This window comes from Sinocyclocheilus grahami, unplaced genomic scaffold, assembly GCF_001515645.1.
Source record: "Sinocyclocheilus grahami isolate Dianchi unplaced genomic scaffold, SAMN03320097.WGS_v1.1 scaffold31.1, whole genome shotgun sequence".
In the NCBI taxonomy this organism is placed as follows: Eukaryota; Metazoa; Chordata; class Actinopteri; order Cypriniformes; family Cyprinidae; genus Sinocyclocheilus; species Sinocyclocheilus grahami.
This window is the reverse complement of record NW_015505210.1, coordinates 3,119,260-3,146,400: the sequence shown is the minus strand read 5'-3', so window position 1 is coordinate 3,146,400 and position 27,141 is coordinate 3,119,260. Positions and strand designations below refer to the sequence as shown.

At 36.0% G+C, this 27,141-nt stretch overlaps 3 protein-coding genes across 4 annotated transcripts; 2 read left to right on the top strand and 1 right to left on the bottom strand.

Moving 5' to 3' along the window:
- Nucleotides 1-475: 475 nt before the first annotated feature.
- On the bottom strand, nt 476-9,858 carry fbxl13 (F-box and leucine-rich repeat protein 13). Its single transcript, XM_016262642.1, has 22 exons — nt 9,637-9,858; nt 9,294-9,397; nt 9,081-9,168; nt 8,919-8,986; nt 8,642-8,796; nt 8,371-8,480; nt 8,189-8,287; nt 8,010-8,105; nt 7,762-7,924; nt 7,701-7,725; nt 6,466-6,553; nt 6,274-6,374; nt 6,038-6,167; nt 5,716-5,814; nt 5,487-5,607; nt 5,241-5,403; nt 3,053-3,172; nt 2,841-2,967; nt 2,206-2,289; nt 1,966-2,100; nt 941-1,104; nt 476-739 (listed from the first exon to the last, which is right to left on the bottom strand). The coding sequence occupies exons 1-22, from the start codon at nt 9,742-9,744 to the stop codon at nt 661-663; spliced, it is 2,427 nt and encodes an 808-aa protein (XP_016118128.1). The 5' UTR covers nt 9,745-9,858; the 3' UTR covers nt 476-660.
- A 753-nt stretch (nt 9,859-10,611) lies between these two features.
- Nucleotides 10,612-16,396, top strand: LOC107576097 (armadillo repeat-containing protein 10). Its single transcript, XM_016262359.1, has 7 exons — nt 10,612-10,624; nt 11,467-11,916; nt 12,137-12,282; nt 12,413-12,547; nt 14,126-14,302; nt 14,377-14,448; nt 15,533-16,396. Exons 1-7 carry the CDS (start codon nt 10,612-10,614, stop codon nt 15,782-15,784), a joined length of 1,245 nt encoding a protein of 414 aa, XP_016117845.1. The 3' UTR covers nt 15,785-16,396.
- Nucleotides 16,397-16,893: 497 nt separating this feature from the next.
- cax2 (cation/H+ exchanger protein 2) lies at nt 16,894-27,138 on the top strand. 2 transcript variants are annotated; one of them, XM_016261242.1, is made up of 21 exons: nt 16,894-17,022; nt 18,144-18,296; nt 18,400-18,500; nt 18,582-18,690; nt 20,241-20,360; nt 20,440-20,501; nt 20,709-20,870; nt 21,346-21,531; nt 21,671-21,770; nt 22,517-22,658; nt 22,737-22,920; nt 23,006-23,105; nt 24,161-24,282; nt 24,379-24,416; nt 24,552-24,664; nt 24,882-25,021; nt 25,103-25,197; nt 25,332-25,410; nt 25,510-25,618; nt 26,416-26,513; nt 26,557-27,138. In XM_016261242.1, the coding sequence occupies exons 1-20, from the start codon at nt 16,899-16,901 to the stop codon at nt 26,487-26,489; spliced, it is 2,313 nt and encodes a 770-aa protein (XP_016116728.1). In that variant the 5' UTR covers nt 16,894-16,898; the 3' UTR covers nt 26,490-26,513; nt 26,557-27,138. The 2 variants fall into 2 exon arrangements, with proteins under 2 accessions (XP_016116728.1, XP_016116724.1); XM_016261238.1 differs by having other exon boundaries at nt 26,416-27,138.
- The last annotated feature ends 3 nt before the right edge of the window (nt 27,139-27,141 follow it).

The following is a 27,141-nucleotide window of genomic DNA, read 5'->3' as shown; positions in this document are numbered from 1 at the left end:
TTTTCCGTTTTAAATATAAAACATGTAAACAATTTGTCCAGGACTGGACTAAATCCTTATTTGGGAAAGCGCCTCCTTCTAAGAATGATCTTTTTAATAATCTTTCTTCTAGCCTGGCCATCCCACACCCATTCCCTTAGAGGTTGGGTTACTCTTTGCTAATAACACCGTGTCTACACCGGACGCGACAAAATATGATAGAACTCATTATAATCAGTGATGCTGTCTACACTGGATGCGGCGCGACACGACAAATCCCCGACATTAAACTGCTGCCGCGTTCTATTTGTGACGTATTGACACACATTTCAAATGATTTTCAACGGTTGCTTTGTCGCGTCCGGTGTAGACAGACTTTGGGACCTTTCACATATCACGTCTTTTGCGCGCTCAAGTTCGTTATTTCAAATGTAGACTGCAGCAGGCGCGCTCATAATGGAAGCGACTCTCGCATCGAGGTACACCGATAGCCCCTTCAGTAGCTTAAATACACTTTTCAGTATTTTGTAACTAAAGATTCAGACTTACAGGCCAAAAAAGTGATTTCTTATCAAATATAATAAATTATATAATATGCAAGTAATGACTGGTAATGTCCGTTTGTAATGTCCTCATCCTCCTGTCTTTGTTTCTCCAGTTGGTCCAGATCTGGTTCAGCTGTTAGTCCAGACTATAGGGGGAGTCATCGTTACTGTATTTCCAGTGTTGCACACGACGCTGCAGTTTTAGAGCGGCCTGTCTGAGAAGAGAAAGGTACAAATCAACACTTCACTAACATATCTCTGATTAACCATATGAAACTATATCTACAATATCTCCAACATGAATATCAATATGCACTGCATATGCAATGTTTATTAATGTACTGTATTTGTGTTAGGCGCTAATTCATTCAGACTAAAGGCTCATTAGTGTAAGGGAATGGCACATTGAATCATACTTGGAGATGTTCTTGCAGTAGAGCATGCTGATGGACCGCAGCTGCGTACAGCTGCACAGTAGAAAGGAAGGGGTGCGGTCAGTCAGGAGAGGACAGCCACTCACATCCAGCTCCTTCAGGAAGTGGCCAACTCTTGTCAGGTACTTCACTGCTGAATCTGTCATCTGGAGTAACAAAATATAGTGTCAGCTAATATGTGATGTTTACCCAGTTTGAATACCGTATAGTAGGGTCCAAAGATCTGAGACCACTAGTGAAAATTTGTATGTGTGTTTTCTAATTGAATGCATTTTTTATTACAAATTATATTCCCATACGGCAAAAATATTTCTTCTGGCTAAAATATATTATAAATATATATGCTAAATGTATGTTGTAATTGGAAATATGTTTAGTTTCAACCTTCATATACCAAAATATATTTCAAAATGTATTTCAGGTGCAAGAAAATACATTTCCAATCTTACAGAAGCCTCCATTTAGACTAACTGCAAATTTGGATGGAATAGCCTACTAGAGATCAAAACTAATAAAGTTGTTTTATATATATATATATATATATATATATGTGTGTGTGTGTATAAGTTCCTTGCTGATTTTTATTAAAATGTGTTTTAGAAAACGAATAATGTTTTTCTTCAAATGTGACATGGATGTATTGGACTGAAATATATGGAGGGCAAAATATGTTTTTAAATGCTTTAAAAATATATATACATTTTTATTTATGTTTAAAGCATATATTTTATATTTATGTTTTTAAATATATTTTCAAAAATATACAAAAAGTCCAAAACTATATTTTAGAAAATACATTTTGGATTTTTTCTGTTTATATTATTTTTAAATAAATATTAAAATATATATTTGAAAATATTTTGCCATATGGATTAAAAGCGTAACAATGTGAGTGAAACGTTGAATTTCAACTGCAAATTTTCTTATTTGATTAATGATCTTGAAATATGTCTTATTAAAAACCCTAGAATGTTTATTCTTTCAAGATTACTGAATTAAAGAAGTACTTTAGGGCATCCAGCTATTCTGACTGTGGCAATGGTCCTGCAGAAGAAGGAGAGGGCTTTGATCGCACGATCAGACAGACACACACAGTGACACACATCCAAAAGCTCCAGACGATGACACTGTTGGCAAAACATCTGTACAAGACAAAAAGATCATGTGAACTTTTCCAAAAAGAGTAATCAAATGGCAAATACATTGCAAGTCATCAATTTATAAAGTGATAAAAAGGTAAACCAAACCTTTATTCCATTATCTGTTATGAAAACACATTCAGCTGCGGTCAGTTTTCTCATACTGTGGTTAGTTCCCAAGGCTGCTAGTCCCTGTGCAAGACACAATATAAAACAGTATTGACTACAGCTGTAAAATAATTATAAATATTATATTATGTTTAATACTGTCGTGGCAAATTTCTATTTCAATAAAGGTATGAGATAAAAGTCTTCTGAAGATTTATTTTCTTGCAATAAATGTTCAACAGTCATACATTCATCCAAGTTGACTGCAGAGTGCGACCAAGAGGAAAACACCTTGACCCAATATTTATACCCAAATCAAATCAGGATGCTTCTAGCTCATCCAATCATAATGCATACTCAAGATATGTGTCCATTTAAGGTGTCCAACTATGTCCCCCCTAGATGTGTTTCTAATTATTTAATGCAAATTATTTTCTAAGAAGCTAGGTATAAAATAGCATTTCTTGTCTCACACTTGTCTTCCACACACACACACACACACACACACACACACACACACATTAAATACACTCAGAGACAAAGAACACTCTTTAGTACAGTGAAGCAAATAATGCTAATAATAATATTAATATTTCAGATAGAAATACAATTTCCTCCACAAATACTAGGTGTACTTTGTCATGTATTTTGCAGCCTGTGATGTCCAGAGAGATGAGAGAAGCACAACTGTCCAGACACTCAAATCCATTATCTGTCAGGTTCCCACAGAAACATACGCTCAGGTTGGTCAGATTGCTACATCTGGGGGAAAAAAGTACATTCATACAGTCTCTGTATATGAAGAAGTTTCATGTAAAAATTGTGTGCAAGTGTAAAATGTATTCACTTCTGAGTTATTCTCGTCAGGGACAGGTCAGTAAGTTTTGGGCAGTAGGAAAGATCAAGCTCTCGCAGTTCAACAGCAGATAGTCCTTCAGTGATGTAATGGATTCCCATATCAGTCACCCTAGACCAGATTAAAAAAAAAAAAAAAAACATGACACAATTTATATACGACTTATATGTGTGTGTGTATATATATATTATATCAGAACCTGAAATGCATGTCAGGAATGTAACCAAATATTCAAGATTAGGGGGACCAAATGTGTAAATTTAGGAATCAATTGTACAGAAAGAATTTATATATATATATATATATCCTATATTTTTTTCTGCTGTATGTAGCAACAAAAATTGGTCAAAAAATCACAATGATTTTTCATATTTCCTGCAAATTTGTTTTACTTCTGATTTTTTTCCATATTATACAACTTGAATAAAAATCTGTTATTTATTTGTTATATTTATTTTATTTAATTGGTGTATTTTATATATAATGTGTGTATGCTACTGTTATATATATACTGAACAAAATTATAAATGCAACACTTTTGTTTTTGCCCCCATTTTTCATGAGCTGAACTCAAAGATCTAAGACTTTTTCTATGTACACAAAAGGCCTATTTCTCTCAAATATTGTTCACAAATCTGTCTAAATCTGTGATAGTGAGCACTTCTCCTTTGCCAAGATAATCCATCCACCTCACAGGTGTGGCATATCAAGATGCTGATTAGACAGCATGATTATTGCACAGGTGTGCCTTAGGCTGGCCACAATAAAAGGCCACTCTAAAATGTGCAGTTTTACTGTACGAAAAGTCTGAAAACCAGTCAGTATCTGTTGTGACCACCATTTGCCTCACGCAGTGCACCACATCTCCTTCGCATAGAGTTGATCAGGTTGTTGATTGTTGCCTGTGGAAGAGGTCCACTCCTCTTCAATGGCTGAGCGAAGTTGCTGGATATTGGCAGGAACTGGAACACGCTGTCGTATACGCTGATCCAGAGCATCCCAAACATGCTCGATGGGTGACATGTCCGGTGAGTATGGCCATGCAAGAACTGGGATGTTGAGGTGATGGTCGTGGATGAATGGCACAACAATGGGCCTCAGGATCTCATCACGGTATCTCTGTGCATTCAGAATGCCATCAATAAAATGCACCTGTGTTCGTTGTCCATAACATACGCCTGCCCATACCATAACCCCACCGCCACCATGGGCCACTCGATCCACAACGTTGACATCAGCAAACCGCTCACCCACACGACGCCATACACGTTGTCTGCCATCTGCCCTGTACAGTGAAAACCGTGATTCATCCGTGAAGAGAACACCTCTCCAAAGTGCCAGACGCCATCGAATGTGAGCATTTGTCCACTCAAGTCGGTTACGACGACGAACTGCAGTCAGGTTGAGACCCCGATGAGGACGACGAGCATGCAGATGAGCTTCCCTGAGACGGTTTCTGACAGTTTGTGCAGAAATTATTTGGTTATGCAAACCGATTGTTGCAGCAGCTGTCCGGGTGGCTGTTCTCAGACGATCATGGAGGTGAAGATGCTGGATATGGAGGTTCTGGGCTGGTGTGGTTACACGTGGTCTGCGGTTGTGAGGCCGGTTGGATGTACTGCCAAATTCTCTGAAACGCCTTTGGAGACAGCTTATGGTAGACAAATGAACATTCAATTCACGGGAAACAGCTCTGGTGGACATTCTTGCAGTCAGCATGCCAATTGCACGCTCCCTCAAAACTTGCGACATCTGTGGCATTGTGCTGCATTAAAACTGCAAATTTTAGAGTAGCCTTTTATTGTGGCCAGCCTAAGGCACACCTGTACAATAATCATGCTGTCTAATCAGCATCTTGATATGCCACACCTGTGAGTTGGATGGATTATCTCGGCAAAGGAGAAGTGCTCACTAACACAGATTTAGACAGATTTGTGAACAATATTTGAGAGAAATAGGCCTTTTGTGTACATAGAAAAAGTCTTAGATCTTTGAGTTCAGCTCATGAATAATGGAGGCAAAAACAAAAGTGTTGCGTTTATAATTTTGTTCAGTGTATATATTGCCATATTTCATATTTTTTGCCCATTTTTTGTTCTCTCACCCCACAGGAAAAAAAATTCTCAGCGAGACACTGTGTTTGCATTTTTTCTATATATTCATGTTGGTCTTCTCTTACTTGATACAGCCTGAGATATTTAAGTTGCACAGTTTTGTCAGACTTCCTAAAGACTTCAAGCTGGCATCAGTCATGCGAGTGCAGTCAGACATCTGGACTTCACTGAGTTTCAGAGAGCTTCGGCACAGGGCCTTCAAGCTGCTGTCCGTCATTCGGTTATTACCTGAAATGCAGAATGCACAGTTTCTGTTTTACTTATTCAGCCTTTCTAGCCTTGCCACATTATTTGAGCACGTTAATACCAACCTTCTATTTGGATCTTGGTGAGGCTGATCACTTCAGCGATTGTTTTGAATGTCACATCAGAGAGATACGGTGAGTCCAACAGGGAAATCGCAGTCAACGCATGACATTTAGACATTAAGACCTTGTTGCAAAGAAAAACAACTATCACCATTCAACTAACAATAGAAATTTAACTTAAACTTAGTGTCTAAAAGATGTTAATGTACATAATACACATAATAACATGTACCTGCAGACAGGTGTCAGTCAGGGTGGGGAGATCATCTAACACAATCTGTTGAAGTGAACTGCAAGCTTCAGCGACATATCTAAATCCATCCACAGATATCTTTACAGTAAAAAATAAAAACTGTAATGTTACATTTATACAATGCAATTCATTATAGCAATCCTTAATCTGAGCACCAAAAAAGTACAATGGTACAGTATCTACTAACATTTTTGGCTATGTACTATGGAAGTACTATTTTATTATATTAATATAATTACTTTCACATTCGATAAAATATTATCTAATATTACTAGTTTTCATGTCCTATACATGTCAACACCTGAGAACAACCAGAGAGGTCCAGATAATTGAGTCTGTGACAGCCTTTTCCTGTGGTCAGATATTGCAGGCCTTTATCAGAGAAACTTGTGCAGTATGCCAGACTCAGAGACCGCAGCATCAGACAGCATCTTTAAAACAACAATCAAATGCCAAAAGCATCTTAAAAATATAGTATTTCTGTTATTATGGCTGTGTACAGTATGAAGAACTGAGAAACATGTAATAAGTTTGTACCTTAACAGGACTCTTATAGTGGCATTAGTAATATGAGTAAAGGCCAGATTAAGATGGAGGAGAGAGTGACATCCTTCTAAAATCATCTTCATATTTTCATCCTGTCAGTGTGTTTACCAACAAAACAGGTATTAGATTGATTTTTTTTAAAAGCAGCAAAACCTTAACACAGTGTGTTTGTATTCTACTTGCATTAAGATTTGGGCATTCACTGATATCAAGTTCTTGAAGATTTTTGCATTGACCTTTTTTGACAAAAAAAAACAAAACAGGCAAGATCCTTATCATATCATTGATTAAATCGAAAACGAATGACTTTTAAGGCTGATTAAAGTAAATTTACTGATGCGTCTAAAACTCGACTTCTGCACCAGCGTGCAACTGCACAAGTTGACAGAGATCACATAAACACGATGCACCCGCAGTATTCTCTCCACAGTCCGATCTGTGATCCAGCTGGCCTCAGGGGAGAAATCGATCTGCGGAAACACATCTTACAGCTTATACTGTCTATATAGCATCATGAGAGCTGAATTCAAGAGTTTTTAAGTGAGCTGCACTGACCTCAGTCCACAGTGAGCTGATCTGAGTGGTCGCTTTCCAAGAATGACACACCAGAGCACATTTCAGGAGGTCACGCACACCTAGACTTTGGAAGATCTGCACCAAATTGTTTATTAAAATCAGTTGACTTGAATTATTGCTAGTTATTTAATGGCAAAATCCCAGAGGTTAAGTGATACCTTAAGAGACAGTTTGTTAGGCAGCAGTGATAATCTGTCCTGTCCATCACCCTGTGGTATCTCGGAGTTCTGACTTTCTTGTATATCTCTCTCTAGCCTCTGAACAGACATACATAATCATTAAACATCTCATTAGTCCATGCATTTGTGTTTTGCTGACATTTTATCATTTGAAAACCTACCTTGAAGTATTCCTTGGCTCTTTTAGCATCCTGTACAACATGACGCCAAGTAGTGATGGTGTTTCTGCAGTGAACAGACTCCTGCACTTTTTGAAGTTTCCTCAGGGCATCTGGATAAAATATATAATGCCTTCATATGATAGATTATTAATAGAGAACAAAATGGTGTTTAAATAAATTGAATAGCTGGATTTTTCAAATATTCCAACTTTGAGTTACATGTAACCTTAATTTCACCTGATGAAATATATAAAGCATAATAGCGGAGTACCATTCTGCCTCTCTTTGCGAAACTGAACCCACGCTGTCGAGTGACATCCTTCTAAAATCATCTTCATATTTTCATCCTGTCAGTGTGTTTACAAACAAAACAGGTATTAGATTGATTTTTTTTTAAAAGCAACAAAACCTTAACACAGTGTGTTTGTATTCTACTTGCATTAAGATTTGGACATTCACTGATATCAAGTTCTTGAAGATTTTTGCATTGACCTTTTTTGACAAAAAAAAACAAAACAGGCAAGATCCTTATCATATCATTGATTAAATCGAAAACGAATGACTTTTAAGGCTGATTAAAGTAAATTTACTGATGCGTCTAAAACTCGACTTCTGCACCAGCGTGCAACTGCACAAGTTGACAGAGATCACATAAACACGATGCACCCGCAGTATTCTCTCCACAGTCCGATCTGTGATCCAGCTGGCCTCAGGGGAGAAATCGATCTGCGGAAACACATCTTACAGCTTATACTGTCTATATAGCATCATGAGAGCTGAATTCAAGAGTTTTTAAGTGAGCTGCACTGACCTCAGTCCACAGTGAGCTGATCTGAGTGATCGCTTTCCAAGAATGACACACCAGAGCACATTTCAGGAGGTCACGCACACCTAGACTTTGGAAGATCTGCACCAAATTGTTTATTAAAATCAGTTGACTTGAATTATTGCTAGTTATTTAATGGCAAAATCCCAGAGGTTAAGTGATACCTTAAGAGACAGTTTGTTAGGCAGCAGTGATAATCTGTCCTGTCCATCACCCTGTGGTATCTCGGAGTTCTGACTTTCTTGTATATCTCTCTCTAGCCTCTGAACAGGCATACATAATCATTAAACATCTCATTAGTCCATGCATTTGTGTTTTGCTGACATTTTATCATTTGAAAACCTACCTTGAAGTATTCCTTGGCTTTTTTAGCATCCTGTACAACATGACGCCAAGTAGTGATGGTGTTTCTGCAGTGAACAGACTCCTGCACTTTTTGAAGTTTCCTCAGGGCATCTGGATAAAATATATAATGCCTTCATATGATAGATTATTAATAGAGAACAAAATGGTGTTTAAATAAATTGAATAGCTGGATTTTTCAAATATTCCAACTTTGAGTTACATGTAACCTTAATTTCACCTGATGAAATATATAAAGCATAATAGCGGAGTACCATTCTGCCTCTCTTTGCGAAACTGAACCCACGCTGTCCACTTGATGAAAGCCAGTTTTATCCGTCTCTGTTTGTGATACATCTCAGCCTCTTCCATTCTCTCTAGGAGTCTGGCAGCCTTCATTTTCTTCATTGAAATATAACTCTTCCAACCCCTTAACATAAAACGTCAGTCATAAAGCTAGTTGACATGCAAGCCCAGGGTTTTTGTTGCTAAAGCAGGTTTTGTTTGCTGTTGTGACTCTTTTATACTACAGTCTAGTGTTTTGACACTCACATGAAACACATTTTGAACAGGTTGGTGCGATAACAGGAATATGCTTTCTCCAACAAATGTGACGGACACTGTGAGAGGGGAAATTAATAAACGAGTTTAAGCACATGGAAGTTTGATGCACTCAACCCTCTATTCATTCGTAATGAAGAAAGAGAGATTTACCAGGCTGTCTTCTGGATTTCCAAACATATCATACACAATGCCTCCTGCCAATGAGGAGATTTGTTTGTCTTCATCAATAAATGTGTGCCTGAATTCAGAAACAATTTACATTTTAGAGATGTTATTTATTGTATTAAAACTGTTTACTGCTTATAAGCTTGATTTTACATTATAGAGCCATACATGTCAACAATTATACAGAAGTACACACACCAGCAGATCTCACAATCCTGATCCTCTAGGATTGATAGGATCTTCTCCTCTATAAAGTGCAAAGGATCTTCGGGGCATGAGACACATAACCCAGCAAGTAAAGCCTGGTTGAAATGCAAAATAATAATAATAAAAAAATACATTTAAAAAATCTTACAAATGTAGCATTAATTAATCTAAATCTAAAAATCATCTAAATGAATAGCATTTATTTTTACTAAAGATGTAACAACTTTTACAATAAATGTTGTTAACAAATAAATACACTGTGTGCATTTACACTATTTTCTTAGCTGGGTTATTCATTAACTAATTAGATCATTAGATAACAATAACAATTCACCTTGTAAATCTGAGGAAGTGAATGTTTAATCATGTAGTCTCTTATAACTGGGTCTGAATCTTGCAAAGAAGTCATCATAAAACCGATGGCGCAGGTGAAGAATTTCATTTCCTGAAGTCAATGCAACAAAAATCTGATACACCTGCAGCTTCTGTCAATATTTACACTTCATGTTGCTTGGTAACCTAAGCATGTGGTTGTCAGAAGAAATCCCAGGAGGAATTGAGAGCAAAAATACAAAGTAAAAAATAAATAAATAAATAAATAAATAAAAACTGTGTGTATAGATAGATGGATGGATGAATGGATAGAACGAATCTTTTAAGTAAACAAATAATATTTCTAAATCTCATTTTATTTTTATTTATTAAATAAAAATAGAAATGTAATTTGTTCAAAAACACCAAAATCGTTCATGAACGCAACACTCTAGTGATGCAAAGTCCGATTCATTTCCGCGAACCGGTTGTTTTCGGACAGATCGGCCCATTGAACCGGTTCAAAAAGCCGATTTATCGGTCCCTGACGTCATCAAGCAATAACGTCTCTACACATTTCTTTTCTAACAACTCAGTGCCATGTTGTATCAATGAAAAATTCAAATAAGTCATTTGTGTCAACACATATTGAAACATTAAAAAATAAAGTTATTTGTGTGAAAGCATATTGCTGATTATTGCCATATAATTCACTTAAGTTAATGGTGTTTGTGGTCACAGTTTCATTCGCGGATCCTCCGATAGGACTGACTGACCAGTACTGACAAGCCTACAACTTGGATAAGATTCCTAAAAGTTTCACACCTACAGCACACATTACAGACTTTGATGCACAAACGTGGATATGTTCTACATGTCTACACTATTAAGAATGAATAAACCAGTCTTAATAATAATTCATTACATTTATATAGCGCTTTACATTGTCAGGGGGTATCTCCTCATCCATCACCAGTGTGCAGCATCCACCTGGATGATGCGATGGCATAGTACGCCAGAACACTCACCACACACCAGCTTACTGGTGGAGAGGAGACAGAGTTATGAAGCCAATCAGTAGATATGGGGATTGTTAGGAGGCCATGATGATCAGAGGCCAATGGGCAAATTTGGCCAGGATGCCGAGGTCACACCTCTACTCTTTTCGAAAGACATCCTGGGATTTTTAATGACCACAGAGAGTCAGGAACTCGGTTTAACGTCTCATCCGAAGGACGGTGCTTGTTGACAGTATAGTGTCCCCGTCACTATACTGGGGCGTTAGGACCCACACAGACCACAGGGTGAGCACCCCCTGCTGGCCACACTAACACCTCTTCCAGCAGCAACCTAGTTTTCCCAGGAGGTCTCCCATCCAGGTACTGACCAGGCTCAGCCCTGCTTAGCTTCAGTGGGTGACTAGTCTTGGGCTACAGGGTGATATGGCTGCCGGAGTCTTATAAACCCCTTGATTTCGCTTAAGCAACTTTAAATATGATATGCATGCACAATAAACTATTGTAAAATGTATTTACATCACTCAACAGAAAGATTTTTGCAGGTTTTAATCAAATGTAAATTAATAACAGTCATAATAAGCATATTTTCAGTACACGCCTCAGGCTTGCACTGTACAGTATCGTCAACTCACTCATCAGAATCTTCGGTAATCCTCGGCAAACTTCGACAGTGGTTGAACCGGCTCATTCGGTTCTTGTTGAGTCCTCGGTAATCCTCGGCAAACTTCGACAGTTGGTTGAACCGGCTCATTCGGTTCTTTTTTAGTTGGACGTGCTACTTCGGCTGTGCGTCCTGCGTCATCAACCCGGAACTAAAGTGCGGCTCAACCGGTTACTTCCTGAGAACCGGCTCAAAAGAACGATTCGTTCAGAAACCGAACATCACTACAACACTCCGCGAAACCTTTTGGTCGTCCACAGAGGAAACTGTCAGAGTGACGAATATGACCAGGAACTGTTTGCATCCTTATTTATCCTGCCGGACAAGGACCATGTGTTACTGTTAACATGTATCTATGAAATCTGCACCTATCGCAGAATGGGAGATGCCAATGTCGTAGCCCGGCTCGGCAGCATGAAGGCTCTGTTGGGGATTGTAGCAGGAGCCGGAGCCTCATATGGCATTTATAAACTAGTCTTTGGTCGCGCAGGAGATGCAGGAGTAAACAGAAAAAAATCTGCTAAAAGTGTGACTATTCAGCCTGGAAGCTTGATGGCCAAAGTGTCTGGATTTAAAGTTGTCAGTAAAAGTGATAATCTGGATCCTGCGGATACTGAATCTAGTAAGTGACATTCAAATGGTTTTCAGGATGTATTATGACATTTAAAAAAGTCTAGCTCACTGAAAGCTTTGTAAGTTTGAAGGGTTGTTTCCCAACCCAATCAACCCTCAATAAATATTACAGTGATTAAATCGAGGCAGTGTGTCAACTTCATTTTGTTGTCCCAGATGTCTCCTTCATTCAAACTTTTCTTGTGTTTTTTTTTTTGTCTTCTCATAAGGTGATATTCTCTCAAAATCTGCTGCCAGCCTGGAGCCTCGACATCTGAGTATGCTTCTCTCGCTTCTGCAGAGCAGCCCAAACCCAGAAGAGAGGAGGAAAGTTCTCATAACTTTAGGAAACGCTGCTGCCTTCACAGTAAACCAGGTCATCTGATTTTCCGTCTTCTAGACATTATGTATGAGACTGACTTTGTTGATACGTTTTGACTTGCAGAAGAGTAAGCATATGTAGATTGTGCATCATATACAATGTTTTTTTCACTTTTCTTCGTTAGGATCTTCTGCGTGAATTCGGAGGTCTTCCCATCATAGCAGGCTTCCTCTCAGACCCTTCACCTGAGATTCGGGTTCAGACTCTAAACGCTCTGAACAACTTAAGCATGAATATCCGCAATCAAGAGCAACTGAAGGTATTGCGTTATTTACTTTTTAGAGAGGCACAATATACTGCTATAGATTGCAGAGTGTATATACACTACCGTTCAAAAGTTTGGGATCAGTAAGACTTGTAATATTTTTTAAAGAAGTCTCTTATGCTCATCAAGGCTGCATTTATTTGATCAAAAATACAGTAAAAACAGTAATCTTGCAAAATGTTATTACAATATAAAATAATAGTTTCTATTTTAATATACTTTAAAATATCATTTATTTCTGTGATGCAAAGCTGAATTTCCATCAGCCATAACTCCAGTACAAAGTGTCACATGATCCTTAAGAAATCATTCTAATATGCTGATTTATTATTAGAATTATCAATGTTGGCAACAGTTGTGCTGCCAACTATTTTTTTGGAAACTGCGATACTTTTTTCAGGACTCTTTGATGAATAAAAAGTTAAAAAGAACAGCATTTCCCCAAACTTTTGAACGGTAGTGTATATTGTTAGAAAATATTTCTGTTTTAAATAAATGCTCTTCTTTTAAAATTTTTATTCATCAAAGAAGCCTGAAAAAAAGTATCACAGGTTCCAAAAAATATGAAGCAGCACAACAGTTTCTCATATGAGAATGATTTCTGAAGCATCATGTGACTCTGAAGACTGGAGTAATGATGCTGAAAATTCAGCTTTGCACCACAGGAATAAATTAGATTTTAATATATATTGAAATAGAAAAACTTTATCATTATTTTTTTCCCTGTATTTTTGATCAAATAAATGCAGCTTTGATGAGCATAAGAAACTCTAAAAAAAACATAAAAAATCGTTCTGATCCCAAAGTTTTGAATGGTAGTGTGTATTATAGACTGTATATAGTTTTTATGATGGTTTTTTATTGTAGTTGAGTTATTGAGTTTATTATTTTAGTACTAAACAAATGAGAAATGTTGACTTTGGAACTAGCTTAAAATAAGTTTAAGTTAAAAAAATGTTTTATTTCAGTTAACATTTATTTAATTTCAAGTAACAAAAATGGATTTAGTTTTAGTTAACTGTAATACCCTGGTTTCAGATCAGTGTTGTTAACTTAAACTATTCTCAGTAATTAAAATAAAACTGAAATAAAATCAAATAAAATGTAAATATTAGATGGAAAAACTTAAACTTAGAAAAAACTTGACTGCAAATTAGAAATGTTGCCTTGGCAATTAACTGAAATCATTAGTATATGTTAACCCTCTGCACAGAAATGAACTTAAATGATTAAAGTACAGAATGATAAGAGCAATACATCATTCGAATCTGTAAAGGGTCTATTTTTATTTGTATACACTCATAATAACTACTAAAGTACTAAAACTAAAATTTAAATAAAATAAAGCTGTAAAGAAATAAAATGAATAAAAATGACAAGCACAACAAAATGACTAAAACTAAAATGAAAACTGAAAATATAGAAAAGCTAATTAAAAAACTAAAATGTTAATAAATACTATAATGATGTATACTACAAATAATACTAAAATAACACCATTTTGAATGTGTGTTTTTCTTGTGTTCTCCCATGGATACTATGTTTACACATGTTTCTGTTGTTTCTGGTCAGATATATGTCCCGTCGGTGATGCAGATGATTGAGATGTCACCGGTGAACTCTGACCTTCAGCTGGCAGCGCTCCGATTGCTCACTAATCTGTCAGTCACAGATAATCACCAGCATCTGATGAAGAATTCCATCACCCTTCTCCTATCTCTACTCATAGTGAGCAATGAAGTCCTACAGGTGATTTTGGAGTAACATATTGAATGGTATGTTTACAATATCAGATGTATTGAAGATTTAATCTGTTCCTGCAGATCCAAGTCCTGAAGGTCCTAGTAAATATTTCCTCCAATCCAGATCTGATGGATGATATTGTGCAAGCTCAGGTGAACAAGCATGTCTTTTATGGTTTCTGCTGTAATGCTTTCACTTTTTTGTAAGTGAGATCCAGTGCACTTGGTTTCAGTGACTATTCTGTCATACCACCACAATATGATTATAAATAGATAAATCTATAAATAATCGCATTGGTTGCTAGGTGTCCTAATTTTTCTCATTGCCTGCTGTTGATTCTTATGTCTATTTTAAGGCCACTCTGTGGCCATGATTTAGTAGATTTAGGGCTGCTCAATTTGGGGAAAGAATATTATTGTGATTTTTCTTCAGAAAAATTACAGTTGCAATTAAAAAATTGTATGTCAACATGACAGAAAAATAATATAATCATTTTTATTTATTTTATTTATTTAATATTTTTGTTTTGTTTTGTTGATATACAACTTTTTGGCCAAGTTGTGAAGCCCTTCAAATTATGGCTGTCTTAATTTCTTCATTTTCAAAGGGCTGCATGATTGGGCGAAAGAATATTTTTCTTCAGATAAAAATTGCAGTTGTGATTTAAAGTGTGATTTATACATAAAGTAAATACAGTATATGTATATGTATATATATATATATATATATATATATATATATATATATAGAAGGCAGTAAGTTTGCTGTGCTTGTTTGTAGGACTTTACAGTTTGGCCAAAAATTTGTGTCAACATGAAAATAAAATAAAATAATCTATTATTATTTTATGATTAGAATTATTATTAAATAATGCATTAAACAAAATAAAATATTACTATTGCAATTTATACATCTGTATTTTGAAAAAATATATATATTTATTAAACATTTTGGCCAAGTTGTGAAGCCCTTACAAATTATATTCCTTCATTTTCAAAGTTAAACTATCGTTAACCTTTTATTTTAGCGGAAAACTGCAGCAAGCGCTTTACTCTGAAAAACACATGTATTTACCCAAATCGCAATATTTGTGATTTGATAATTGCACTAAGCTATATCATGATTCTAGCTTTATTTTGATTCATCATTCAGCCATAATTTAGTTCTTCTCTTAGTTATAAGAGCTTTTATATATTGGCGCTAAACTCCTCCATTTACTTGTAAATCTGTTCACAGGCTCCAGCCGCTTTGATTTTGTTGTTTGACGGCTGCACAAGCACATCTGTTCTTCTCCGCCTGTTGTTTTTTGTGGGGAACCTGCATGCGTGGAGACCCTCTGCTCAGGTGGCTGAAGCTCTGAGGAGGCGGCAGGACTCTCTGTACTGTGTTCTACTGGACAGCTCCTCTCAGCTGCACAGTAAGCTGCCCCTGCTGCTGTCCCATCCAGATGAGGAGGTGAAGACGCAGGTGGCCAGACTCCTCACATAACCTCTTACAGAACATTTTTTACCAAATATGCCCGTTCTTCAATGTGTAGAAGCTTGTTTACCTACCTAAACGTTAGGGCTCTGCACTAACAACCTAGCTTTAATTGCTTAGTGGAGCAGTGTTGATATCTGCTGGTAGCAGGTGGTCCACTTGGTAGGCCATTGGTATCTTCTCAAAATGTTAGAAAATGGACAAGAAATGACTGCCTCTGGCATTTTGAGCGATATTTCCTAATATAATAGACATTTGTGAACACCACAGACCTCGTTTGAGAACCTTCGAGAACATCTCCACTGCCAAACGTTTTCTTGCCAAGTGAATGCAGATCATTTTTTCTGACCACACTAAGTGCTTTGGATATCCAGACTAGTGGTGGAAAGGACTCTTGTAACATCTCTGCATGTGTTTAGAAATCTTAATGCCTTGAAAAATAAGTGTTTCTTCAGTGCTGCATAATGCAAGTGAATTAGTTATTCAGGTTATGCTTATGTAGTAATGACCCAGGAACCTTACTTTAACAGAATGTGTGCATTGATTATACTGTGACTTTTCTGATGCTCGATGATGATATTGACATGGGATGCATTATTTAATAAATATTGTTTCATGTTATAAGGCAATTATACAACAGTGGTTACTTTTAATATTTGCTATGATTTCATTTTGGAATGCTTTCTGACTTTTATGTCAGCTTTGTGAAAGTACTTTGAAATAAATATTTAAATGGTAATAACCTTTGTTTATTGAATTGGTGCACGTGAAGACAAACTCTGCATCTTCAAATTAGTTTTAAATGCAAACGTTTATACAATGAGTATCAGAACTACATTTCCCATTAGATTAAGCGATTCGCACGGGGTTGCCATGTCCGCTTATTATAAGCGACTTAATGCTGCACTTTTAACGTTTATTTTACACCATGGCATAAGAAAGTATGACGGATTCGTATCGTATAAGAGTGTTCTGAAAATCTCGAGAAACGGTAGTGCCTTATTTTACCTGTTTTGGTGGGGAGATATTAGCGGACTTTGGGTTTGTGTCGTCAGACCAGTTCGCAGAATTTTTTAGCGAGATCTGGCAACACGGCCGCTCGGCGTAAGTGCGCTTGGATCACATGAGGCTGATTACAGAAGAACTGTCTGTCATTCGAGACTGCGTGGAATGGCCGAGAAGAGAATGTGCTGAAATGACAACGAATGTAGAGACGCGAAGAAGAAAACTCGACACAGACAAGCAAGGTAAACGATAATACAAAATAAGGCCATTTTGTGTAAGCTGAAGGACTAAAAAGAATCCACTGACTTGTATTGACAACAGTGCACTGCGTTATTTTATTACAGCAGACAGTTACACATTTGTTCCAATTACTTAGGACTTTTGATATGCAACGCTGGATGTAACATGATCATTAATTCACGTGACATGAATAATGCTGGACTGTCCATTGTATTTCACATTAATGGATTTTTATAACTTTGTTTTGTGATTTATCCTGGACATAAATGAATTAGAATTTCTCATAAAAGGATTTCTTGTAATGCATTTGCAGCCAGTCAGGTTTCTGTTGTGAAATGTTACTGAAACCTTGAGACCGCATCAGTCTACACTTCCCCAATTAATATACAAATGTTTCCTGTCTGCAGATTTCATATCTTTGGCTAGATCTGAATTAAAACGTGTTGATGTTGACACCCAAAATGCATTTAAATGATATGTATGATCAGTTATTGAAAATACTGTACTTTTTTTTATTTGATATTTAAGTCACACTTAAAAAAATGTATTGATATAATTGCATTACATAAAATATAAAACCAAGTGGAATTTATTACAAAGAAATAAAGCGCAAACACTTTTTAAAGAAAAACATTTCACAAAAAAGAAGTTTAAGTTTTAAATTTATAAGGCCGCCTAATGTTTAAGATGTATGTAATTGCATTTAAAATGTCCATTTGTTTGGATGACACAGTTTTAACATAAACTAATTAACTTAACATGATGCATATTTGTCAGTCATAAATGAAACATAAAAATGAGATTTATGTCACTACTAATAAACCAATGTGTATGTTTCAAATACACAGTAACCAGGTTGAGATATTTATCATAATTGCATTCAATTAATTACATGTAAGCCATATTTGAACCATGTTCATTATTACGTTTTAGGTACAATTAACATTTTCGTTTTTAAAGTTAAATGAATGTTTAGCCTAGGTTTTTCACAATTAACAGCTTTATGCTGCCGATTCTACGGAATTTGAATGAATACGTTTGGAAAATATTATTATTTAAATAAAACCAAATAGATGCAAATGCTTAATAATAAACCATGCTATGATTTCGTCTCATTCCTCAGATTCTCCAGAGGACCATGATGGAGGTCGTCAGCCTGCTTCATGCTGTGACAGGATTTGTGTAGCTCACGTTCACTCAGAAGCCAGCGATGCTCACACTCACTCCTGTTTGTTGCAAACAAGCGCCTCCTGCACACCGAAACACCCACAGAGAAGTGAGACCCCATACACACTTTGCAAAAGAGCAAGGGTGTTTTTTTTCTATACTTGCAGGATTCTACTACCCCTTATTTGTCCGTCCTTCCAACTTCTTTACAGCATGCAGTTTTGGGGATGAAATATGGGATGAGAACCCGTGCAAGACCACCATAAGTGCTGAAAATGAAGTTGAGGCCCAAAAACTCGCGAATAATTATAAGGTAAATGTGTACTGAGCACTTATGTCCAGTTTCATTTTGCGTATTTTTGATGCTGATGTCATTCTGTTCTCTTCATTTAAGTTTGGCTTCAGGAAGTGGAAGAGTCATGTGACAGAGCGTCCCTTTGAAGACAGGTCGAACATTGTGAAGGAGCTTTACTCTGAGCTGAACGTTATTAAACCTTATTCAGGTTAGACCAAGCTCTTCTCATTTCCTTCTGTAGTACATGTATAGTCCCTGGAAAATGTCTGTCCATACCTACTCATTTTTTATTATTACTATTATTTGAAAATAGGAAAAATAAAGCAATTAAACTGAAAAACTGAAATAACATAAATGGAAGTATTATAGTTAATGAAATAAATTTGTTTGCTATTAATTCATTATTAACAATTACTAATTTCATTTATTATCAATTATATAAATATTTTTATTAAAGAATCAAAACTTCTTTCAAACGGGTCCTGTATATTGCAATCAAACAAATCAATTTAATACATTTTTTTATTTAAGAAGAAATCTAGAAAATGTTGTAGTGCATTATTTTGATGATGTTTTATTGTACAAAAATAAAGGAAATCCAATAAATAGATAAATGTGGCATTACATTACACCAAAGTCTCTTTAAAGGGGTCATATGATGCTTTTTTTAAAGATCATTATTTTGTGTATTTGGTGTAACAGAATATGTTGACATGCTTTAATGTTCAAAAAACACATTATTTTTCAAATACTGTACATTATTGTAGGTCCTCTATGCCCCGCCTCTCTCAAACGCTTCGTTTTCTACAAAGTCCCTCCTTCCGACAAGCGCAGTCTGCTCTGATTGGCCAGCTGACCCAGTGCATTGTAATTGGCCGAACACCGCTAGCACTTGTCGGAAATGTAACACCCCTTACCATAATCGCGAGCTTCATCTTTCAAAATAAATGTAAAGACAGTAAATAATGTTAGTTTAGTTTTACCATCAGTTCAAGCCCGAAAGGGGAACAGACACAGTAATGATGCAGTACACAAGCCGCGGTTAAGACAACTGACTCCACTGTGATGTGACGCTGTCTCTCTCTCTCTCTCAACTGCCAGAATTTTAAAAGACGATATCTCCGTTTGCATTGAACTTTCAGCTTCGTAACTTTGCAGATATAGTTTATGCTCAAACAGCAACATTACACACTAACTAAAGTTAAAAAAGTGAAATCGCAATGAACCACCCCTTTAAGGCAAGTCATGTCACTCGGCGGCCATCTTTGAAACACCTCTCGGGCATGCAAGTGCAACTCCTATATCTTTTTAATGGGGAAACATCAAATTCTCCAAAACTGTTCACTGAGCTTACGATTAAATTTCATATTTGAAATCACCAAAGAAATCTGACAACAACTGTGTCATAAATGTTGTTACTTTTGCTCAAATAGCGTTATAAAAAGCTTATTTTTCAGGCTAGATCAGCCAGTGCGCATGCACAGTCCTAAGAGCACGTCTCAGAACGCCTACTGTTTCTATAGCAACCGGGACTTCTAATGGCAGCTGCAGTGACTCGCTGACTTTACCAATTAGCGATTGGCTCTTTCATTCAGAAGGCGGGGCTTCCTGCGATTGAGCGGCCATATTGAGCGTTGCATTTTTCCCCATTCAAAACTATACGAGTGACATGTCTTGGGTATTCTATAGTCTTTGATTACACACAATTTGTTCCCCTTTACTGTAATAACATCAGTCTCTTATATTCTCGGGTTTCAGTGGGTTCATTGTTCACTTGTGGCAATGTTCTCTACGTGTTTCTGTTTGGCTGGTGGATCTCTCTGGTTTATGTTTTCGTTGGACTCCTAATGTTCCTCACAGTTTTTGGCATCCCCTATGGTAATAATTTGTCTAAATAAGTATTAATACATTTTAGTGTGTCTCTCTGGATCACAAAAGTGCCACTTTTTTGTTTCAGCGAAACTTTGCTGGAAGTTGTCCTGCTATTTTCTGTGGCCATTTGGAAAATCGATCGACAAGGTTGTGTTTCTTTTCATATCCAAATGCAATTTGTGTGGTTGGGTACTCTTGATCTTTGAATCAGTCTTGTGGCAGCTCTACACACGCAATGTCTCTTTGAGCTGGTTTTCATTTCCCTGCTCTGTGTAAATCAGGCTTTCATCACATGCCTGTTCATGGACGCTTTGTGGTTTGGAAGGGTATTGAACAAAATGTTGCTGTTTTCAGGCCAGTGTTTCTGTGCCAGCGTTCAGTGTGAAGATCCTCCAGGATAATTCCACTCTGGAGGCAGAGGAGGACGGAAAGCCTTCCTCTCCTCTCCTGCTGCCCACACCTGTGGGGGAGACCATAGAAGAGCCCACAGAAAGTCCACAGAATGACCACTACTGGGTGAGAAGCATGAATATATATATATATATATATATATGAAATGTCATAGTGACAGTAAGACACTAATAATAAGAGTAATGGCTGCTTTGCTATCACAGGAATAAATTACATTTTTAAAATGAAATAGAAAATATTTACTGTAAAATATAATTATTATATTTTTACAGTTTTACTGTATTGTTAAATCAAATAAATGCAGCATTGGTGAGTGCAAGAAAAAAATCCTACCAACCCCAAACTTTTGAACAGTTGTGTATATAATATACTTTTATACGTTTTAATCACCTTTTAGCTTATTTGCAGTTCACTACTTTGGTTGAGTACAAATGTTTTAAAAAATTGCTACGTAATTTTACCTTGAATTACTGTTGCACTGTCCTTAATTGAGAATATTACCTCTCGGTACACTATGGCTAGCATTTTTGTCGTCTTCCTGTTCGTTTTTTGTGCTCACAATGAAATCATTTGATTTCAGTGGCGTATGAGCACATATGTATGGCTGTTGGTGGGCTACCCTCTCCTGGCCGTAACACACTCTGTATTGTGCCTTATCTCCTGGCTGCTGGTTTTCACCATCCCTGTGGCCAAGATGAGCACTAAGACCTTACATACCATCCTGCTCATACCCCCCGAACACGTTCACATCAGCCAAGCCACAGAGGTGAGAGCTCTATACTGTGATTAGAAAGGCCACTGAGGTTTTGCCATCTGTGAATTAATGCAAATTATGACCATGCATCATATTTGCAAATTCATACAATTTAATGTCGATAATTTTAAGATTTGTATTTTTATTTTAGGCTCAGGAGCATGAAGGCCGAGTCATTTTGTGCTGCTACCATGCAGTGAACCTCTACTACTATAAATACACAGTGGATGGGATCAATGTTTTTGCTGTCAGTATCCTCAACATCAAATTACAAACACAGATGTTTACACTTGTAAATCTTTAGTTCTGATATTCAGAAATATGTTTTCAGTTTTTGTTTTGTACCTCTTCTACACCAACATTCAAAAGTTTGGGGTCTGTAAGATTTTCTAATGTGTTTGAAAGAAGTCTCTTATGCTTACCAAAGCTGCAAATATTTGATTAAAAATACAGCAACAACAGCAATACTGTGAAATTATTACAAATTAAAAGAATTGTCTATTGTAATTTATTTTAAAATGTGAATGTCATTTATTTCTGGAACTTTTTGGAAACCATGAGAAACTGTTTTTTTTTCAGGATTCTTTGATGAATAGAAAGTTCAAAAGAGCAGCAGTCATTTGAAATAAAATCATTATAAATGTCTTTACTGTCACTTTTGATCATTTTTATGCATTGTTGCTGAATAAAATATTTATTTATTAAACAATTATTTAGTCATTTCTTAAAGCCCAGACCCCAAACTTTTGAATGTGTACATTGTTGGTTTTAGCATTTTAACCAAGTTAGATTATTTGCATCTTTTTTTAATAAACTTATTTTGAATATTTTTAAGACATCTTGTGGCTGGCCTCCTAGTGAACTGGTACAGTCCAGATAAGAATACTTTTTATTTCAATGTAAAAAAGAAAAGAAAGTTAATTTTTTTACATTTACTGTCATTACAATTCATGCTTGTTTTTTGAGGGGGCATTTTCCTTACATGGAGTTACTACAGATCTCTTACTATTTGTTATAGTATCATTAGTGATTGGTTACGTGGACAAATCAAACCAGTTTGTCAGCTCTGAAGTCAAATTTGCCACAGCAGTCATCTCTATCATTCCACTCTCATATTACATCGGCATGGGCATTGCAAGGTGAGCAGTTACACCAGAACAACACCTGAACTTCACAAATGCCTTTGACATCAACAATATTATCATCTCTGTTCTCAGTATTTCCGCTCAGAGTAACTTTGCTGTCGGGGCCGTGGTGAATGCTACGTTCGGCTCCATCACAGAGTTGACCTTTTACATCACAGCGTTGGTCAGAGGTCATCACCAGGGGAATAAGTGCCTGCAGGAGATCGTGAAGGCAGCTCTTACTGGAACCCTGCTGGGCTGCATCCTCTTCATACCAGTATGTGATCCGTTACCTAACAGGATCTTAAATCTGCTAAGTGTGCAATGCATGACCATTATATTTGTGTGTGTGTCTCTCTCAGGGGATCTGTATGATAATCGGAGGGCTCAGGCACAGGGAGCAGAGGTTCAATAGTCGCTCGACGGGGGTCAGCTCCTCTCTGCTCTTCATATCAATAGGGGGTGAGACGTCATGTTCTATGAGGTGGCAAAAATGAGCTTGTTATTGCGCTTCTCTCCTGCTGTAGTAATGAAAGACAATGTGAAATGACACTGTAAACACATTTAACTTCCACATTGTTACATAATTTTTAAATAAAACTCATTATAATGTAGGAAGTAACATAGGGTGGGAACTAATTTTATATAGATGAGAACAGAACAGAATATAATCAGTTTTAAAGGTAAAGTGTGTCATTTCTGAGATACTAGTGTATCATAAAGCATTGCAAAAATTACTGTTTTCAAACAGGTTTTGTTGGCAAACATTGGTTGTAAAAACTCACAAAATTCTCTAAATATTAAAGATATAAGGAAGCAAAGAGAAAAACATGAATTTATTAATTTATTTAACATTAAATTAGATAATTTACACAATTATTAATTTATGAAAATAAAAATTTTATTAGGAAGCTAAACAGAGTAAATTTTGTTTTCACATCAAAAAAAAATTGTGAATTGAAAAAAAAATTGAAAATATGTTATTTCGTGTAACAGATTACCAGATTAAACATCATTTATTTTCTATGGAACTAAAATAGTCTTCAAAATTAATGGATTTACAATATATAATTCACAAATAGCTAATTAATAGTCACAAATGTTCAGTTTTAATTTGACATTGTCTTTAAAATGCCTGGTACTAATATGTTGTGAAAATACATTATTTTATGAATCCGATTACCAGAGGATTCCATTCTTTCATCACAGTCAATCATCATTATTTATTTTCTATTAAACTAAAATAGTCTCAAAATTAATGTTTACAAAACATAATTCACAAATGAGTAAGCTAGGCTTATATATTTGAAAACAGTAATTCACAAAATCATAACCTAATTCATATTTACAAAATATGATTTGCAAGTAAAAACAAAAGATTTGTAAATTCAGTTATGCATTTGGAATTTCGCATTTTGTGCGCATTACACATTTTTGAATATGTGAATCATATTTTGGAAACAAATACATTTTGAGACTGTTTTTATCTCCATAATTATCCCCTGTGTTGTCTTTAGGAGTGTTTGCCCCTACGCTCTTCTCCAAAGCCTATGGGAATCTAGTGTGTGAGGACTGTACCAACTCTACAGGGACCAACAGCAGCGGATCCTTCATGTGCAAAAACTGCCACTACGACCTGGTGAGATTACAAACATGAAAACATGAAGCACGAAAGAGAAACATCAAACCATTTGATGCACAGTTCTATAGTCATCCTTTCTTTCTGGTTCACTAGAGTGAAAACAGCTACAGCCTGTTTCACAGTCACATTGAGTAAGTTTTATAGTATGAACACTTTCATTTTGTATACGCAGTACTCACAGTTCTTCATTATTTTAATGTTTTTAGTATTCATAAAATATTATTAATATATTTTTGTTGTGGCTGTTGACGTGTTATTTTTTTAAGGCCTCTAGTGTACACCATTTCCATTCTACTGCCCGTATCTTATATCATCGGCCTCATCTTTACTCTTAAAACACATTCCCACATCTACGACATTCACGTTGGTGAAGGAACGGGTGAGTTTGTTCAATTTTGAAATAAATGAACTAATACGAAGCTTTGAACAGACACTTGGTCATCCCAAAAATAATGCTTTTTTACATGTATATCAGCCCAAAGGTGTCTGTTAGGGTGTAGTGATTATAATAAGATTCATTTAAGAATAATAGACGTCAGTTGGAGGTCTCCAACATGATATAAACTGTGTGTGTGTGCGTGTGTGTGCACACGCAGGTCATCTCGGAGCGTCAGTGCACTGGTCCCGATGGAGAGCTTTGCTTATACTCATCGTTGCCACGGTGCTGATGTCTGCATGTGCCGACCTGACCACCGAACACATCCAGCCCATTCTAAGCCACTCATCTATGTCTCAGGTTGATAGTGCAGTAATGCATCATGCAGATCAATACTAATGTATTTCTGTACATATGATCTGACCCTATTCTTCATCTCAGTATTTCATAGGTGTGACTGTTTTGGCCATGGTCCCTGAAATCCCAGAAATTGTCAATGGAGTGCAGTTTGCTCTTCAGAATGCAATCAGTTTGAGGTTGGTTTGTTCTGTAACACTTCAGGCATCAGGAAATAGCAATGAACAACATTTTTTTGTGTCATTAATTCAACCATGGGTTTATTTCATCAGGTGTTTTCTACTAAAAATACATGCGTTTTGTCTTTTTACAGTTTCGAGGTTGGAAGCTGCATTGCAGTGCAGGTGTGCATGATTCAGATCCCCATCCTGGTTTTATTCAACATCTTCTATGTGAGTGGTTTTAGATAATGCTGTTTTGATGCAGACATACTACAGATACTCAGTGACAGCTTGTATCAGTATGTTTTCCTTATAATCTTTCTGTGACAGGATGTTGGCTTTGTACTCATCTTCAGCGACCTGCACCTGTGGGCCAGCATCTTTAGTGTCATCGTTGTGAATTATATTTTTATGGATGGAAAGTCTGATTACTTTCAAGGTAAAAGTTGAATATTATCTAAACCAGGGGTTAGTAACTTTTCCTTTTTTTTGGCAGTTTATGACAAAAAGTTGCAGACTCCTGCTCAAAAACTACAATACCATTCAGACGTTTGGGATCAGTAATTTAAATAATAATAATAAAATTAAAAATTAATAATAGATTTATTAAGCAAGAATGCATTACATTGATCAAATTTTTTTTGGTTGTTTCAACAACAAAAAAATCTAATAAATGCTGTTATTTTTAACTTTCTATTCATCAAAGATTTTTCAAATAAAATCTTTCATGGTTTCCCGCAATTGTCAGTATTGATAATAGTAATAAATGTTTTTAGATCACCAAATCAGCATATTAAAATTATTTCTGAAGGATCATATGACACTGAAGACTGGAGTAATGATGCTGAAAATTCAGCTTTATCATTACAGGAATAAATTACATTTTTAAATATATTCAAATAGAAGACAATTACTTTATTGTTTATACTGTATTTCTGATCAAATAAATTCAGCCTTACTGACATATCAACCCCAAACATTTTACCAATCACACACTTTTGGATGGTAGTATATTTATTTCTGTATAAATTTTCCATTTATTTTATCAGGACTTATTGCAGCCATAAAGTTGTTTAAATTGTTTTTACAAAAGCCCTTTGTGAATATGGAAGCTGGTTTTTATTTTATTTTTATAATTAGTACCACAATCCTGCATTTCTTCTTCATTGCTTTTTCTTGGTTCATCAGATTTGAGTGAAGTGTTAAACACTGTGTTTTGTGTGTTTGTATGAACAGGCACTGCTCTGGTGGTGGTGTATCTCATCCTGCTGGCAATGTACTATTTTGCTCCGTCTCCTTCTGGTTGCTAAATGACATTTCAGCTCAATGCATTCAATGCGTGATTTACATTATAAACACTGTTTACGGTTTCAGATTAATGTTAGACTTGCGTTGTGTTATAGATAGTAATAGATAGACTATTACTATTCATAACATTTTGTCCTTTGGTACATCAATAACAATTCTGTTCAACAAGAAGCGGACCTGATTTGGCACTTAATCATGTGTAAGTACAAAAGACTGATTGTGATAATAGAAGGATTAATTATTTTACTAAAACAAACGAGACGCACAATGTATGTTGGATTTTACAGAATTAATAGATGTTATTTTATTATGAGACATATTAAGTATTTTGCAAAAGGAGTCCAGTTTTCAAGTGTTTCTTGATGTGTTGGTACAGGTTCATCAATAAGAGCTTTATGTATTTAAAATCATGCAAATGAAGTCTTAATATAGATGCCATTATTTGAAGACATTATTTGCACTGAACAGTTTCTTATGTTGTACTGACCCCTTTGTGTGTTTCTGAATGTCTACTTTGTGACTAAACGGCTGTCTAAAAAGTGTATATGAGATATAAATATTTTAACCAGACCTAAGCATTTTCTAAATTTTTCTGAATAAATAAATATGCACTCATTAAATTTAGGATACAATTTAAAATTTGGGATTCTGTGG